Source organism: Thamnophis sirtalis, unplaced genomic scaffold, assembly GCF_051295495.1.
Source record: "Thamnophis sirtalis isolate CommonGarterSnake01/CBP01778 unplaced genomic scaffold, rThaSir2_p1.2 scaffold_3, whole genome shotgun sequence".
In the NCBI taxonomy this organism is placed as follows: domain Eukaryota; kingdom Metazoa; phylum Chordata; class Lepidosauria; order Squamata; family Natricidae; genus Thamnophis; species Thamnophis sirtalis.
In genome coordinates this window covers 103,563,517-103,581,079 of record NW_028261383.1, presented here as the reverse complement: position 1 = coordinate 103,581,079, position 17,563 = coordinate 103,563,517, and the positions used below count along the sequence as shown (strand labels likewise).

The 17,563-nt window shown below is 37.8% G+C and overlaps 1 protein-coding gene across 2 annotated transcripts in view; it reads right to left on the bottom strand.

Moving 5' to 3' along the window:
* Positions 1-1,799: 1,799 nt before the first annotated feature.
* Positions 1,800-17,563, bottom strand: part of ABLIM3 (actin binding LIM protein family member 3) — a 178,160-nt gene continuing 162,396 nt past the window's right edge. The window contains exons 18-24 of one of the 2 annotated variants that reach the window (XM_087709634.1): positions 17,207-17,354; positions 13,977-14,006; positions 12,810-12,868; positions 10,904-10,964; positions 9,827-9,834; positions 3,934-4,014; positions 1,800-2,239 (exon numbers count right to left, since the gene is read on the bottom strand). In XM_087709634.1, the coding sequence (XP_087565760.1) occupies positions 2,126-2,239; positions 3,934-4,014; positions 9,827-9,834; positions 10,904-10,964; positions 12,810-12,868; positions 13,977-14,006; positions 17,207-17,354 (501 nt within the window). In that variant the 3' untranslated portion in view covers positions 1,800-2,125. Of the gene's footprint in view, positions 2,240-3,933; positions 4,015-9,601; positions 9,835-10,903; positions 10,965-12,809; positions 12,869-13,976; positions 14,007-17,206; positions 17,355-17,563 lie in introns of those variants that run through there. The other variant, XM_087709633.1, reaches the window with a different exon arrangement.

Sequence of the window (17,563 nt, the reverse complement as noted above, 5' to 3'; positions counted from 1 at the left end):
CAAAGAAGAAGGAAACAATAAGAAAACAATATGAGACAACTCACAATTATTTTGTTCAAACAGTGTATTAGGTAAGAAATTTCTTTTTCTTTTAAGAAAGAACAAACATACAATCTCCCAAATCAAAACATTCCATGAACATTTCTTCATTTAGGAGTTGACCCTACTGATTTGACACAATATCAGAAATGTGGCTAGTGACCATGAAAGGCCAGACATACTGTATGCAATTAAATTAGTTAAATTAAAGATGAACAAGACATTACAAGTGCCAAGGTTTTTCCAAACTCTTTTCCCCCCGTAATCCAACAGTTTTTATACATGTTTGAAAGTTCAAAGTTTGATTCCTAATATGACTGCTGTTTTCAGAAAACATATATAAAACTCACATAAAAGTTCAGATGTAATACTTTGAACATCACATCTGCCTGGGTAAAGCTTCATTCTTTTTCCAACAGCCATAGCCAAAGTTTATTTAAAAAACAACAGTGACAAGCTTCACATATCATGCTAAGCCATAATATAGTTTATTGGATTTTAGCTTAACATATTATGTGAATCAAGTCACTGTATCTTTTAAACTATGGTTAATAGCTTTCCACTATTATGATTTATTCAACAAACCGCTGATTAGTATATAGAACTGTTTTGTTTGAGAATTGGACAGTGGTGCCAGTTATTCCCTGTTATCCCCCCCTTTTCAAAAGTTTGATCTCAAGTTTGTAAGGTTAAGCTCTTTTATAGCAGTTTTTTTAAATTGACTGCTTAAAGTGACTAGTAAAAGAAGAGGAAATTGAAATAATGGAAATGAAGATTATAATTGGGTGTATATCACAGATTGTACCCCCAAACTAGTCTCTACAAGTGTCCATAGTTCAGTATGACTTCTGGAAGTTTTAGTCCAGCAAGGTTGAAGACCACTAGATTGGGGAAGGCTGAATATAGATCTGTGCAAATGTAAATGATATCCAAAATTGTGTTAAAGTACCTAAATATTTAGTTGAGGATATAATTATGTATTCCAAGAAACCTAACTTCCTATTCCCTGAATGTAGGAGTATCTGCTGAATCAGAATAAATTTTAGTAAGTGTTTCAGTGCATTGCTTTCTACAAATCTCTGAAGAGGTATGGAAGACAGCTGTATGTCACTGTAACTCAGAGAAAAAAGAAATTTTGCAAGCTAATATTTATAAACCGTTTTAAAGATGGTTACTCTCAATAATAGCTATATAAAGCCTCCATACATAGAGGTAATCAATCTGATTTCTGGATGCTGCAGGAAGGAACATAAAGCATATGGTTGCTCATCACTTTAAAGCCCATCTTTTTAATTTCCAAGAGTCATTTGGATGTCTGCTATAAGAAAAAAAAAAAGAATGCTGACTGAATAGATTTTGATTTTATTTGTATCCTTTTATATGAGCATGTTTAAATCTTGGTGCAAAATCACACACATATACACGTGCGTGTTGAGATCTTACACCAAGATCTCAAGATCCCTGGTATAAAGGGATACAAATAAAACCAAAATCTATCCAGCAAACATTCATATATATATATTGGAGATGATTAAGATAGTGAGGAAAATAATAGAAAAATGCAAAAGATATTTGTTGTTCAAATATCTTTTGCATTTTGTTGAGCTACTATTAGCTACTATTTTGTTGAGCTACTATTAGAAACAAAAGGCAGGTTGAGATAAATCCTTGGCCTGATTGAGCAGCATACTCCAGTTATTCTGAAGCCATGGGGTGGGGGCAGGTGTATAAGGATGATTGGCTCTATCAAAACATGCCCCCAGTTCCATCATCCTATCTCTCCAGACTTGCTTTTAAGAGGCTCAAGGGTGAGCTATGATAATGCCCAAGGTTCTCAACATTGATGTAAGAAAAAGAAACAGCTCAGTATAAAACAGGTTCCCACATCCTCCCCACACTTGAAAAGTTTCCCAAATAAGAGTTACTCTTTTTTTAAAAAAAGAATAAAAGAAACAAAGAGCATAAAAATATCTGTGAGACTTCGGTTCACTCTACAGGCTTCCAAAGAGAACAGCCAGAGATTCTACTCTGTACTATACAGAGCTTCTATATAGAGATATTTATATAGTTTTTATATATACTGTTTTCAAAATAGCCGAGCCTGCTTCTTCAATTCATTTCTTTTCCACAAAGCCAGGCGATCAAATTCAGCAATAGTCATGCCAAACACCTGGTAAAATTCCTCTGGGGACAGATGGCGCTGGAAAGAGAACAGAGAGGTATGCTGTTATATAAGTATGGCTAATGTACAAGTGTGACAACAGGCACTTGATTTGAAATATATGTAAGTTCTGAGGCAACATTTAGTTTACACCACTGCATCTTCAGGCTCTACATTTGCACCTGGACATGACCCTTCTCTCATAGTAATCTGTTGGAGTTTGTAGCACAATTATTCACACAATCCATTTTGATGAAAGGACTTTCATACCAGAGGTGGACCTTGATGAAATTGGAGATCTAAATATCTGAGTCACTCACCCCAGCCTCTCTTCCAGCCCATTTTCACCTACTTGTTCCAATTTCCCATGAAGACTTCTAGAGTGACTGACATGCACCCAGACATTTGGTGTGCTCACATGTGTTTCTCTTTATGTATTTTTGTCTTTCTGTACAAAATACTTCTAGACTCAAGGTATTGTATTTTCATCCTCCTGTTATATTATTAACATTCTTGTAACACCCAAGTTTGTGTGCGCACGACTTTGATATACAGGAATAGAATGGAGGAGGAACGGGTGATAAACAAGTCAAATCTTCTAAGAGCAGAAACAGCCAAAAACATCTATATTTTTGATGATTTGTATTTCCGTTTTGGTTCTTCCTCTTCAAATACTTATTGCCATTTCTTTACTTAGAACAAAATTGACCAAAAGAAGACCAAATCTAAGCTGATTATTAAAGAAATATAAATTATATATATTTTTTGCATCCACTGAGAAATTATCAGGATGGACCTTAAAACTGTAGATCAAAAGTTCCGTCTGAAAACAACCTGAGTCTTAATTACTTACAGACAGGAAAAATATGTTGCAAGGATAAATGATTCGCCTTAGGTTCCATAAATGAGGAAAGAAATTGATTTAGAAAGAACATTTTGTCAGGCACCAGAGAAATCAGGAGATTCAGGCAGTTCAAATGACTATAAAGATTTATTGCAAGGTTAAGCTCTCTACAAGTATCTGAGCTACTAATGGTTGAGGGAAATTGGTGGGACTTAAGAATCCATTCCAGGTGAGTTAGACTTTAATTTCTTGTGGGCATGCAGGGACTTAGACTGATGATGCATTTTACCCCTCCCTCCAGCTCATCCTGGTCATCTCGTACACATACAAGGCAGCTATGAGAACAGTTTAAAAGCAGGGAATCTTTTAGTTGTTAAGGCTGGCATCTAACATATAGGAGAAAGAAGAAAACTGTAGTGATTTTCCTTGCTTATAGTGGGTTCAGTATTTTCCCCTTTCTTGATTAGTTCTGCCTGCCTGCCTGCCTATCTAATCCTTCATCTTTTATCACCTATCAAAGAATGAATGGATCAGATTTATAAATTGCCACAATCTCAATATTGTGGCAATATTGGCCCTGAAATACTGCACTCCTTAGTTACTTGTATAGTTAGGCTCAATATAAGTATGTAAGTTAGGTATGTATGATTAGTTTAAAAGTGTTTATGTTACCCTTCAGTTAACTGAAATCTATCTACAGTAATTTAATAGTCTGTCTGTAATATTACATAGTCACAGATATGAATTTGGTAGTATCTACCAGAATATCTTTCTGGTAGATCTTTTCTTGGATCTTGCTGACACAAAAAAATCCAAGGAATGGGAAGATTCCGTTTCAGAGGTTCCAGAAGTACTTGAAGGAGATTTCCAGATGCTGGATTTGACTTACCTCTAACCGAGTTCTGTCCACATCTTTGGGCAAGCGATTTTTTCCCCTAGTTGTCACCAAAAGCAACTCATAAGGATATATCTACAAAAGAAAAATATGATCCTGGATAAAATAATCAGAAAAATAAGAATCAGCTGAACATAGTTTTGAGAAAATGTATATCATATGTTTGGGAACTTCCATACCATCATTTTGCATCATTTTAGGATTTAGCCTTGGATCGATTGATCTCACAATATTTTCTATGTTCTATGGGAAGTGAGTCTGTTTCAGTTTATTGGAAATCACAGCCATGCTGGTATTTCCTACCTATTGAAATGCAACATCTCTATAAAACTCGTAAGGAGTCCATTTTCCCTTTGGGCAAAATGTTTGTCTAATACTGCTTTCTAGCACCTAGCCTTAAGTTCTGCTCATAGAGATTTAGCATCCTGTTTGGTAGTGTCATATGACCCTCATCACAGTGTACTTTTGGAAAGGTTGCAAAATTGTCAGCATGCTTAACATTTCGTCTTTACAAATTCCGAGGGTTTTTAAAAATTTCCACAGAGGAATAGTAGAAGATGGTTAGGAAGCCTTTACAGGGAACCAGCATTTTTCTTTACATTTTAAAGAAATAGTCTTCAGATAGTTTTCCATTATAATCTTTTGGGACTCTTTGTTTTTGAAACACTAAGCAATTTCACAGCCCATGATAGCTCAGCAGTTGGGACATTGGTAGCATGTCTTATTTTTCCTCTCCTATTAATCAGCTATGAAGAGAGTGAGTACTGATTCCCTACATTTTTTCCTGTGATTTGCAATCAGTAGAAGTGAAGATAATCATTGCAGAGTTCCCAGACTGCTTTGTGAAGGAATCAGGGTAAAAATGCTGGTGAATATGAAAAATTATTTATTTATTTACTAATTTAATTAGATTTAAGCACTTTCCAATTGTAACATGAATCTGGCAACTCACAATTTAATGCATGCCATAAGAGAAGTACAAGAATATTTTTGGAGAATTACAATACAGTGATTCTATTCAGTGTAACACTAATATTTACAGTTTCTATTTGCTCAGGATAGCAGCAGCACAATTGATGCCATAAAAATAACAAAATAACAACAAAATAACAACAAAATAATAACAAAATAATAACAAAATAATAACAAAATAATAACAAAATAACAACAAAATAACAACAAAATAACAAAATAACAACAAAATAACAACAAAATAACAAAATAACAAAATAACAAACAAAATAACAAACAAAATAACAAACAAAATAACAAACAAAATAACAAACAAAATAACAAACAAAATAACAAACAAAATAACAAACAAAATAACAAACAAAATAACAAAATAACAAAATAACAAAATAACAAAATAACAAAATAACAAAATAACAAAATAACAACAAAATAACAACAAAATAACAACAAAATAACAACAAAATAACAACAAAATAACAACAAAATAACAACAAAATAACAACAAAATAACAACAAAAGGGCTGGTTGTGGGTCTCTTTGGGTGTCCAGATTCCAGGAGCGCCTTGGAGAAACAGCTACGGAGCCGTAGCTTGTGAGCTGGCCGATCCGACTGCAAGGCAGGCTTCCTGAGTGAACTCATGGCCACAGGCAGTCTGAATGGCTGAAGAGAGGCAGCATGGGAGAAGTTTTGAATTTCTCTCCAATTTGGTCAGAAGAAAAAAATGATTTAAAAAGCCAATGTAAAGGATTTTTTTTTTTGTACAAAATCGCCAATTAATACTATAAAGCTAAAATTTGGAGGAGAGATCAATTCTCACTGCTAGTCCTGGTTGGACTGAGTCTGAACTGGAAAGGAGCCACAAGGGCCCGATGACATCCTAAGTGTAGACTCAGTCCAATTAGTTACTGGACGGAGTAAACCCAGTCTGGCTGCTGTCTCCCCAATCACAGGAGAATTATGATATTACAACCCAGATGGGATATAATTGTAATATCTATGGGAAATTATTTATTTTCATTTGTTTATTAGTAATTGAATGGCAGTCAGTGTTCTTGGAACATTGAAAGTGTTAAAAATAAAAGTAGAAGCAATGTAGAGCAACATTTTCACTCTTTCTTGACTTCTAATATCCTTTACTTAATTCTTCAAATACCCCTTTTCTTTACTTCATTTATATTTTACCTTCCCTTAGCATTCCTATGGCTTTCCATAGCTATAGTATATCTATTCTTTAAAAGCGCACATTTTCACAAAAGACATACTTTCATTCGTTCGTTCATTCATACAATTATTTTTTATCAAACAATTCTTTTTTTATATGTCTCAAATATAAGGAGTACTAGGATTTCTTTCTAAATCATCAAACTCAGTTCAGCATCATCCACATATATACTAGTTTCATAACCCAAAGTCAGAATCTTCCAAGGCCCTGTTAGTTTATGATGATGGGAATTCAGTACATCTGAAGTTCACAATTTAGGATTCGGTTCCCCAAACTGTGAGCTGTACCTTTTTGGGAGAGGTACAGACAGAGAGCAAGGGAATGTGAAGGATATATTTCAATTACTTTATTACAATAAACCCACCATCCAAACAGCAAAATGAACACAATGAATACAATACAATGAAACTTGCAATGTTTTCATTGTTCATTTGTACATTTTGATATTTAGATTTTTAGGGGAGGTGTACATTAAGTCTTCACTAAAGGGAAGCGTGGTGGCAACAGGTTTAGAAGCTCCTGACTTAGAAACAGGCATTGATGATGCCTTTATTCAAATAGATCAGTGGTTCCCAAACTTTTTCAGTCCACCGCCTCCTTGGTGCTACTAACTGATCCTCAGGGCCCCACACCCAGTGGTGGAATTCAATTTTTTTTCTACCGGTTCTATGGGCATGGCTTGGTGGGTGTGGCTGGGGGGGTGTCATGTGACTGGGCGGTTTGAACCATGGAAGGAAGATAGTAACAGTAAAATTCAAAACTGTAACAATTAATTGCCCATTTATTCAAAATCCAATTTAAAAACTTTTTTACTTAATGTTAATTCAACAAAATTGTTGAACATGATCCAGTGATACCAGATTTCCAAAGTCTGATAGTCACTTATCAAGAACCTTAGTAACTAGTAACTTAGTAAATTCAGTAAAATTTAGTAAGTACTTCACTGTTCAGTAAATTCTTAATGTGATAGATGGGTTGATGAAGTGATATCAGTTTCCCAATGTCTGGTTTTAAGTCACTTAGCAGGATTCTTAAATCACCACGTTCAGTAATCTGGAGTTGATTTCTTTGCTTGGAGAGAAGTTGGATGACCACACTGAAGCCACGTTCCACCAAATATGATGTTGGAAATGCAACAAGGAGTTTCTTAACCACTGTCCATAGCGCAGGATAGCGATCAGAAATTTCTTTCTGTAACTAAAACTCTTGGTACGATTTCTTAAACGTTGGCTTCAGCTCAATGTCATTTTGCAGTTCTATGAGTTGTTCCTCCACTACTCCATCTTCCTCAGTATCTGTAAAATGGATTTATCATCCAATCTGGAATTTCCATCAAAAAAAGATCCTGATATCACTCAGACATCTAAGTCTTAGAATGTTGGAGAAACAACTTTAGCTGGATAGTCACATCCCTGCAATAACATCATTGTAATTTTCAGTTTCATTAATTTCCGTAATATCAACACTAGCTTTGCTACTAACCCCTTCCAAACCATCTGCATAGTCTTTAATATTTGGCGGTCTAAATATCAAAAATGGTTGACTCACATCACACATCTAAGCAAAACTGAAGTACAATCTATTTTTCCTTTTTTAAAAAAAAAATCTCAATTTTAAGATTTGTATTACTGTTTTCATCCAGTCCCCATCCAGAAATGGCAAGAAACTCTGGCATCATTTTTTTAAGCAACCACGGACAGATGGTCATACTCGCTCATACTTGCCTTAATGTTATTGGCCAAGTTTCATATTGGCTATGCTAACCAAGAGGTGCTCTCTGTTAACCCTGCTGCAAAATTTATGTCTGCACATATCCACACATACAAAGGCATACAATATAATCTTATCTCCTTCAGATTGCCAATTATTTTGCACGACACATACATTCTGCCTTTAAATGCTTATGTGGTTTCAATGGCTAAACCTCTGTTCGCCAAACCAACTATTCAAAACCAGTAATTCCGCAACGAGAGAGGATGGGAATTGGGATATTTCAAAAACTAAACACATATCCTAAAAGAAGATTCACCTGCGACCAGCATTGAGTGGAGCTTTTATAAGCTTTAGAATAAATGAGCTGGAAGGGACCTTGGAAGTCTTCTGGTCCAGCCCCCTGCTCAAGCAGGAGAACCTATACCAGAGGTCTTCAAACTCGGCAACTTTAAGACTTGTGGACTTCAACTCCCAGAATTCTGCAGACAGCTATCGACTTCAACTCCCAGGTATGCTGGCTGGAGAATTGTGGGAGTTGAAGTCCACAAACCTTAAAGTTGCCAGGTTTGGGGACTCTGACCTATACTATAGTAGTATATACATATAGTATACTATACCTATATCAAAGAAAGCTCCAGTGAGTTTAACAACACCCATATTTCCAAGGCTAGAAATGGAAGATTGCAATGCGAGCTCCCTCCTGCTGGTAATCCAAACTTCCGTAATCAAAATCCACACCACCAAAAGAGAGCGACCACACTTCCGCTTATCACCCCCTCCCCTAATTACTTTTACCCAGCAGCGTCTCCATGCAAAGGAAAAGAATGGCACAAAATATGTGATCGTTTTTTAAACCAGTGGCAAAGAGCTCTATCGCAAGCTCAACTGGAATTCAATTGGTGGGGTTTTTCCCCCCCTAACAACACTGTGCACGAATCTCCCCACTCACCAACCGTTTTAAAAAAAACCTTTTGACAAGCCAAGCCAGTTGGTTAAGACGCAGGCGATGTTGGGGGACGGGCAATTGAAATGGCGTGTGCCCCTCTCCTGGGCATGACCCGAGAAAACCGCGGCGCTAAAACCATGACATCATCAACGCGACATCATCAATGCGGCAACAACAGCATGCTGACAGAAGCGCGATTTAAGTTAAGGTAAGGGTTAGGTTTAGGTTTAGGTTTAGGTTTAGATTTAGGTTTAGGTTTAGGTTTAGGGTTAGGGTTAGGGTTAGGGTTAGGTTTAGGGTTAGGTTTAGATTTAGGGTTAGGTTTAGGTTTACAGCGCGCTTCTGTTGCTGCGCTGTTGTCGCCGCGCTTCAGCGCTCATTCTGGGGGGGATGAGCGCGCTTTAGAACTCACGGTTTTGTGACCGCAGTTTAGTCAGGCACACTTTTGTTGTTCGCCCTTTTGTCAGTGAACCCTGTTGGGAGGAAGGCAGTGATTGGAGGGGAGGGTGGTGACGTTGCTTAAAGGGAAACCTGCAGCTATTTCCAGGTTTGTTTGGGTAATTTCTTCATTCTGCCCATGCTGATGGGCTTTAAACAGTCCATCTTCTGCTCAGCAAGTTTCTCCTTTCCATCTGAGAATTAGCTAAGGGGAAGCTACCAACTTAGGGGCGACACCCTCTGCAGCCAACACAATACACGATCTTTTTTCCTCACCCTCTTAGCGCACCCCTGCCGCCACCCCTACCACCCCCTTGCCTCTTAGCACTCCTTTGCCGCCCCCTTGCCTCTTAGCACCCCCTAAATCATCCCCCCCAGGGGGTGGTATCGCCCACTTTGGGAACCACTGAAATAGATGTTACTCAAGGCACCAAAAAAAGAAGCAAAAGAGAACAAGATCAGATTCTCTTTTAACTTGGTTATTAATGCAGATTTTCCTGGTTGCTATTTAGTATAGTGACAGCTTCCTGATTTCCAAAGGAACAGCATCCATGATTCTAGAAATCTTGTAAGGTTCTTGAGAACATGTTACCTTGTATTCTGAAAAAAACAACAACAGAGAGGGTGGGAGACAAAAAAAGATAAGTCAGTCTCCAGTTCCTTTTGTTCAACAATGGCATCTTTGACATTTGCAAACCCTCTTGTTGTTACTTAAAAATTAAAACAAAATACCCTCCCCCATTGATACTGTGCTATTTGCAAAATTAGGCATTATTTGGGCCTGCTTGACCATAATAGGTAGCACTATAGACTACCTTTAAAACAACATAAAAGAAATTCATTATAAAGCTAAATTTGAGGATGGGACACGCTAGTCATGTAGTATATAGATTTGTTTAGTTCAGTGTTTTCTAAATTTATTTGGTCATGGACCATTTGGGGGATCTGAATATACTGATAGAATACATATGCGCTTTCCAAAAATAGAAGACCTTTATCCTGATACATTTGATGAAAAGGTTATATTTAAAGAATGAACAATTCAATCTTTGAAACAGCAGAAGCTAATAACGATAGACTTCGGTGTCGCAAGTGCTTTCTCTTGCAACTGCCACTATGTGCCAACTACAACTGTGTTTACTATCCACAAAAGATTAATAGGACGAATGTTTTTGCTTCTGCTAATCACAATTTTCCTTAACATTAAATCTTAAGACATTATATCAGGAGCCAACAACATGTGGGCTTCATACGTCATTTGAATCTAATCAGTGTCATATTTCCCACCATTAATTGTTGAGCAGACTCTGAACTGAAGATTGATTTCACCAGGCACCACAATTTAACTTGTTATAACCACAGCCAAATCGGTTGCCCTTTTGTAAAAAAATTGTAAAGTTTTTCAGAAATATTTCCCCAATATATTAACAGCACTATCTCAGGCCAGTATAAATCCTGATAGGAGAAAATCTGGGAACACGCAAATTAAGATTCTGGTATAGGCCCCAAGAACACAGTATCAATTTAGCACATGGATGTGCCACCCAATCTTAGCCTGCCTAAAAGCAGTCATCATTATAATACATTGATAAAATCTAACCTATCAGTCAACAAGTCTATGAATCATACCACGCACCCCCAAATTCTGTCCTAAGGTCATTCCACTCACCTCGCATCCCCCAGTTGACGGCATTTGTGCTATCATAGTGGAAGAGTTCAGCACTGGGAGGCTGCATAGAAAATTATAGTATGGAAGAAGAAATGGTCAGTAAATGGAATGGGAAAAGAATCCAGTTAAAAATTCTTCTATTGTTTTATAGTCGCTTCCAGCAAGAAATATATGAAAACACTTGGTTCAATAAAGATGTTAATAAACTTTTCCTGCCATTTGTTTGTACTGGTAGTAAGAGTGAAGGCTAGGGGGAGATTAATCAGAGAAATAGTGTAGGATGAGGAGGAGCTAAGAGGAAAGAATAAACTCAGTCATCTGGGCCATAGTTGTGTCAAGATACTTTTTCAAAAGGAGGAGGAGGAGGAAGAGGAGGAGGAGGAGGAGGAGGAGGAGGAAGAGGGGGAGGAGGAGGGGGAGGAGGAGGAGAAATAATTTTGGTTCTCATCCAAGAAGCTTTATCGGTTCTGGCCAGATCGATGAAGCTTTGTGGATTAAAAGTGAAATGTCTTCTTCTTTCTCTAAACAGTCCAGATGCCTTTTGAAAAATATGTTGTCTTGTCTCATTCCCCCCTTTCCCTTGTCTTTTGTGAGCCGCCCGGAGTCCTCTGGGAGTGGGCGGCATACAAGACAAATAAATAAACAAACAAACAAACAAACAAACAAATAAATAAATAAATAAATAAATACATAAATAAATAAAGCATCTTTGAAACAAAGAAAAAAAGTCTTCTCCAAAATTAGTGTTTCTAGAGGAAAATATGCCAAAAGGGTAATAGCACATTAATCTTAGAAATGAAAATTGACTTAAAGCTTCAATTTGGAATATTTTGCCTTTATATGAATATTCTCCACAGGAACCAATAACATTTTTGCTTGTTTATATTTAGTTTTGTATGCCAGTCTGGTTCAAGACAATGCCCACAATAACAATAACAATGTTTAATGTTATTCACATAATCATCCTTTGAGGAGGTTTATCTAAGTGTCATCTTATTGATTGTCCAAAGTCAGATATATTAGCATTACAATAATTCTCAAGCCTTAATGACATTGTTTGGTTCTAAAATAGGTTACACATTAGCTAAAAATTGTAATAGTTTTGAAGTTATAAGATTAGTTCATATGTTCATGAATAGTATTATCTTAATACATTGTACCCTTTGTGGAACCTTTTTTTTTTTTAAAAAAAAAATCCATTAACATGAAGAGGGTAGATTTGTGAAGATCCTAATTTCAACAGTACTAATGGGATAGTGTCCCACCACCTGTGCAGCAGGTCAAATTAAGGGATGCTGGGCACAATATAAATCTTTCCTTATCCCTTCCATCTCCCAGCTGTGTCAGAGAGCTTCTTCATTCTGACAAGAGAGAGGGAATATGATCCAGGATTTATTCCAATGATGTAAACTTTCCTCTCATTTAGCAATGGATTATGCTACAAAGCCATAAGCAGGCTCTATGGAATACAGTACATATGCCTGATCTTAGATCATGAAACTGCTTCTCCAGCAGAAACTTTATACACTGGACAAATGCTTTCCACTCTAGTTAAAGAAGCCGTTCAGAGGCATCAGCTATTCTTATATATTCAGGAGTGGCTGTGGTTTTCTAATCCCAAACTCCCACGCGTAATCTAATATGTTCGTATCTTCACCAGGAGTCTCCCTAACTGTTTCTTAGCAACTGCCCAATACTCTCTCTCAGCATAATGCTTGTGGAAGGACATCAGTCTCATTTCTGACACCGATATATGACTCTCAATACTAGCTTAGAGAACTCCTGACTCTTACAATGAGAAATGATCATGATGGGGAGGGCAATGTTAATTTTATTAAAATGGCAGTTTTCAGACAAATATTTGGAAATACTTTCACTTGGGGTGGAAATCTATGGCCACTCTTACCCTATGCAGCCCATTCCTTCTGTAAGCAGGAAGAGAAGCTGATTTTGAAATGAGGGGATCTGAGGGGAAAAAAGAGAATGGGCAAGTCAGAATTAACATCTCCAGTGAAGAAAAAGTATCCTGCTTGTGGTCAGCTACAGAACAGTACCGGTAATTATCAGAATAAACAGAAAGAATGTCCACCCATAGCATAAATATTGCTATTATAATTAGTCCTTGCTTAACAACTGTTCAATAACTTAGTGACTGTTCAAAGTTACAACAGATCGCCCAAAGGCCACTTATGATCCTATTCAATAGCTGGACATACCCCTGCAGTCACGTGACTGCATTTTGGGCACTTGGCAACCAGCTCATTTTTATGGTCGATTGCAGTATTCTGCTCTCACATGATTGAAATTTACAAACTTTTTTTGCTGGTTTCTGGCCTTTTCAGCCACTTTCCAGCAAAAAGAAAAACAAACATCCAGAGGAATACATAGATTCACTTAGCAATCACAGCATTTGCTTAAAGACAGCTACAAAAAAGTCCAAAAAATGTGCTTGTTCATGTGAGTATCTGGATTTATGACAGAAATTTCAGGCTCTTTTAGTGTTGTAAGTCAAAGACTATATCTGCATTGATTTTTTTTAAAAAGAAAACCTTGCCTTTCTTCAAATAAGTGTGTCATAGACTATGCGATTCTTTACCAATTTCTTCATCATTAGCTGGTATGACTGCTAAAAGATGACTAGTCCAAGGTTGCCTAGTCAGAGCAACAATCTGATTTCTGTTCTTTCTTATGTCTGACTACCTCCTTATTTATTTTACCACATTTTCTCTAAAAGAACTGCACTCCCCAGAACAGCAGAATTTCACTGAAGGCATGATAGAGAAAGTTATTCAGAACATACAAACCCATTCCTATTAGTTCTAAACATATGTTAATGAAGTAAATCACAGATAATTAATCCCATGAGAACTGCCTCCCAAGATAGTTTACCTCAGGTTTATCTCAACCTGAGGTAAACTACCATATGTGAAGCTATACAACAGTCCATAAATATCACCACCTAATTATGGGTAAAGACTCCCATAACTCATCAAGTCCAATCAAAGTCCATTAAAGAGGTAAAATGGATTGAAGAATACAAAGCAAAAGAGGCAGGAAGTCAAGAAACACATACCACTGTCTGCCAGGTAGTGTGACCGGGGTGCTATAAAAGAAGACAAACCAAGATATCAGGTGCATTGTTGGCATTTACCCCCCCTAAGAGCATTAAACTAGCTACACTCCTGCAAAAAACTTAGGTGACCACACCACTATGAGAATTATGTCATGATACCATCCAAGCGGTAGGTGGCACTGGATCTCCTTATATCTGGGTAGAGTTGGGAGTTTCCTGTTATCTTCTTAGTTTGTTTCAGAATGATAATAATATTCTTATCCTGATATACACTATAAGCTCTATAAACAACAGTGAACACAAAATAAATAATAATGACTTTAGAGAACTCTGCATGATTATACGTTGCCAGCAGATTCTCTGACTCCCACGTCACAAAAGCCATGACAGACATGGATACTCACACCCCTTCCTTCCCTCCAAAATGTTCCTGCCTGCAAACTAGTTGGTGGAAAAGAATTCTGGGGGAGGTGAGAGAGAGGAAGAAAGATTTGGTATGGAAGCATTATATATATATATACACACACAAATACATACAGAGTACTGGCCAGAGGGGCTACCAAATGGGCCTAGGGGTTCATGGGAGGAATTATTTGCAGGAGTTTCAAATCTCTCAGAAAACACAGCACTGATGAACCATGAGAAGCAGTTATGTGTAAATGCATGCATGTACATGTATATGACTCTACACATGACTATAATTGCATATACAGACACTGGACCCCATGTTTTATATACTGCCATGTATCAGTACAATTGTATATTGTCTGTCTGTCTTAAATTGTTGCTTTTATATAACATTTTCTACTCAAAATCTTCCTCAGATTTGTGTTAGGTGTGCCAGGTTCCTATCTCATTTATCTACTCAGTCCAAAAGCCCTTCAGACTACTTTGCATTTATTTTTTAAGGATTGCAAAAAGGGGAACCCTCATGCCAGGTCTAGTTTGACTTTAATAATAATTTAAAAATTGAACAACTGCTCAACTAACAATAGTCCCATCTGGTGGTCAGTTGATGCTATTGTGGGTGCACACCTGCAGTTCTTCAACTTTCATTCATTCTCTACCTGCTCATCAAAATAATCTAAGTAAGAAAAAGTAGTTCACCTAATAAATTTTTCTTTTGATTCCAGCTGTAGTAAGGTCATTCAGGTATACTAGGGTGTGAAAGTTGACTGTTGCAACAAAGTGCATGTAGTAAATCCACACTGCCTCATTGAAACACAGAGATACATACAAAGTAGAGGTGGGTTGCTTCCGGTTTTACTACTGGTTCACAACCCATGCACACCAGACATGCACTGCATGCATGTTGTTCAATATAAATTGTTCTTTGCACATGCACAGAACAATTTACAGTGAAATGCACACACACACAGTCCCTAAAAACCAAAATGGTGGCGGCCCAGCGGCGGCAAGGGAACTGATTCGGGGGTGTGGCAGGCCTGGGTCACTACTGGTTCTGCGACCCAGGCCTGAATTCCACTACTGGTTCGGTTGAACTGGGCTGAACCAGGAGCAACCCACCTCTGATACAAAGTGATTCATATCATCAAACAAATTCAAGTGTCTTGGTATATCTGGCTATGGTGAGTATATTTTTATTGTTAGATGCTTAGTCTTGACCTCAAACACTAGAGAGCAGTCTCTTGAATTTTATTTTAGCATCCTGAAATATAAATACACATACGTATAAATCACCTAGCCTGGTACAGTATGTGTAGCATAAAACCAATAGGGAAACAACTATGAACCTCTTCAGACATCTAGCTCATCTCAGCAGTGAAATGGATGTATTTAAAGACTACTTCTTGATGTTCCTTAGCATTAGTAGGGCAATATATTGGATCTGCAGGAATTATTATAGCAATATAGCAATAGCAGTAGACTTATATACCGCTTCATAGGCCTTTCAGGCCTCTCTAAGCGGTTTACAGAGAGTCAGCATATTGCCCCCAACAATCTGGGTCCTCATTTTACCCACCTCGGAAGGATGGAGGGCTGAGTCAACCCTGAGCCGGTGAGATTTGAACCGCTGACCTGCTGATCTAGCAGTAGCCTGCAGTGCTGCATTTAACCACTGCGCCACCTTGGCTCTTATGAGGGCAGACCTCCCTAATCAGAACAGGGGCAAAAATGCTTGAGAGTCAAGGGGCAATTATAGAGAAAATAGAGATGGAGTAGAGACAGTGGTCCTGAGTTGGGCATATGCATGTGGGAAAGGACAAGTTCAAAATTACATTTGAATTATTACCAGGTAAAGGTTTTAAGAGCTTATTCTTTGGCTTTATTTTTAGCATGGCAAAAAATCAGATGGTTTGATCAGACAGAGAAATGCAGTACAAGAACCAGGAACAGAATTAAGCATATGGATTGATTGTGTTTGATCACTCTGAACATATAAAGTTCCTCTTCTATGACTGTTGTTATTTTCTTTGTTTTCAGGGCTCTTCTACCTCTAAAGAAGTGATGGGTTCCAGATCCCATTGCAACCGGTATGGTGCAATGGGGGCTTGGCGTCTCCCACATGCACGCACACTGTGTGTGTGCATCCTTACCATTTGTGACGCCTCCACGAGCCTCCGCGACACTCCAGCTGCTCGGTGGAGCATTGCGCAGGCACCGTACACACTGATAAGAGCTCAAATACAGGTAAGAAGGGCAGGTGGGCCCTCCAGAGCAGCGTACCGGAATGGTACCCGGTGTTCCCGTCAGGCACAGGTATACCCTTACTGGGGCGTACTGCCTGCAACCCACCACCGCTCTAAGGCTATTTTCCACTAGTAATTTTTAATGTGGCCCAACAATTTTGAGTTGATATAAAACTTGTTTTCATTCCTATTGCATCACTATAAATTATGATAATTGGCTAGTGGGCATTTAGCCCCAGTCCCATCCCCCTTTATTATGTTTTTTTGTACTGAGCAAGTAACATCTAGCTGGAATGATCATATCCATAGTTTTGTTCAATTGTACAAATTTCTTCAAGTCTATTCTTGTTTGTCATTGAGCTGCTAGCATTGGAGTTTTCCAGTGCTAGCAGGTTGAATACCTGATCTCAACTGATCTCTACACTCTGGTGGGAGATCGATGCTCTAGGATCCTCACATACAATCAGGGTTCCTAGAGAAAATCAACTGCTGACTATTCAATCTTTCACTGTTGAGGGTTCCCAAAAACAGCCCTCTGCTGGCAGGCAGAGTGGTTGTGATGTGCCTGCTGTTGCTTACAGCCATTTAAGGAGCCCTCGTAGCCTGCTGTATGAAGAGCTTCTCTGCTGCTTGCTGAACTGCGGGGAGGTGTCCAAGGGTCCATGTATGAATTAGCACGGGCCTTCATTTCTTCCTTCAGTATCAATCGGCCAATTCCTGTCTGGAGCTACATATTTTAAAAAGTAAAGGTAAAAAAAAGAGTAAGAGTCATAGAGGCAAACTTTGTCTTTCAGCTTTGGTGTGGAATTTTAGGCACACCAAATTTTATATACATATGCATTTAATAAGGAGCATCTTGTTTTTACAGAAAGGTCTGCTAAAGACTAATATTTGGTTAATATCAATACAATGACTTAAAGCAGACACACATACAAT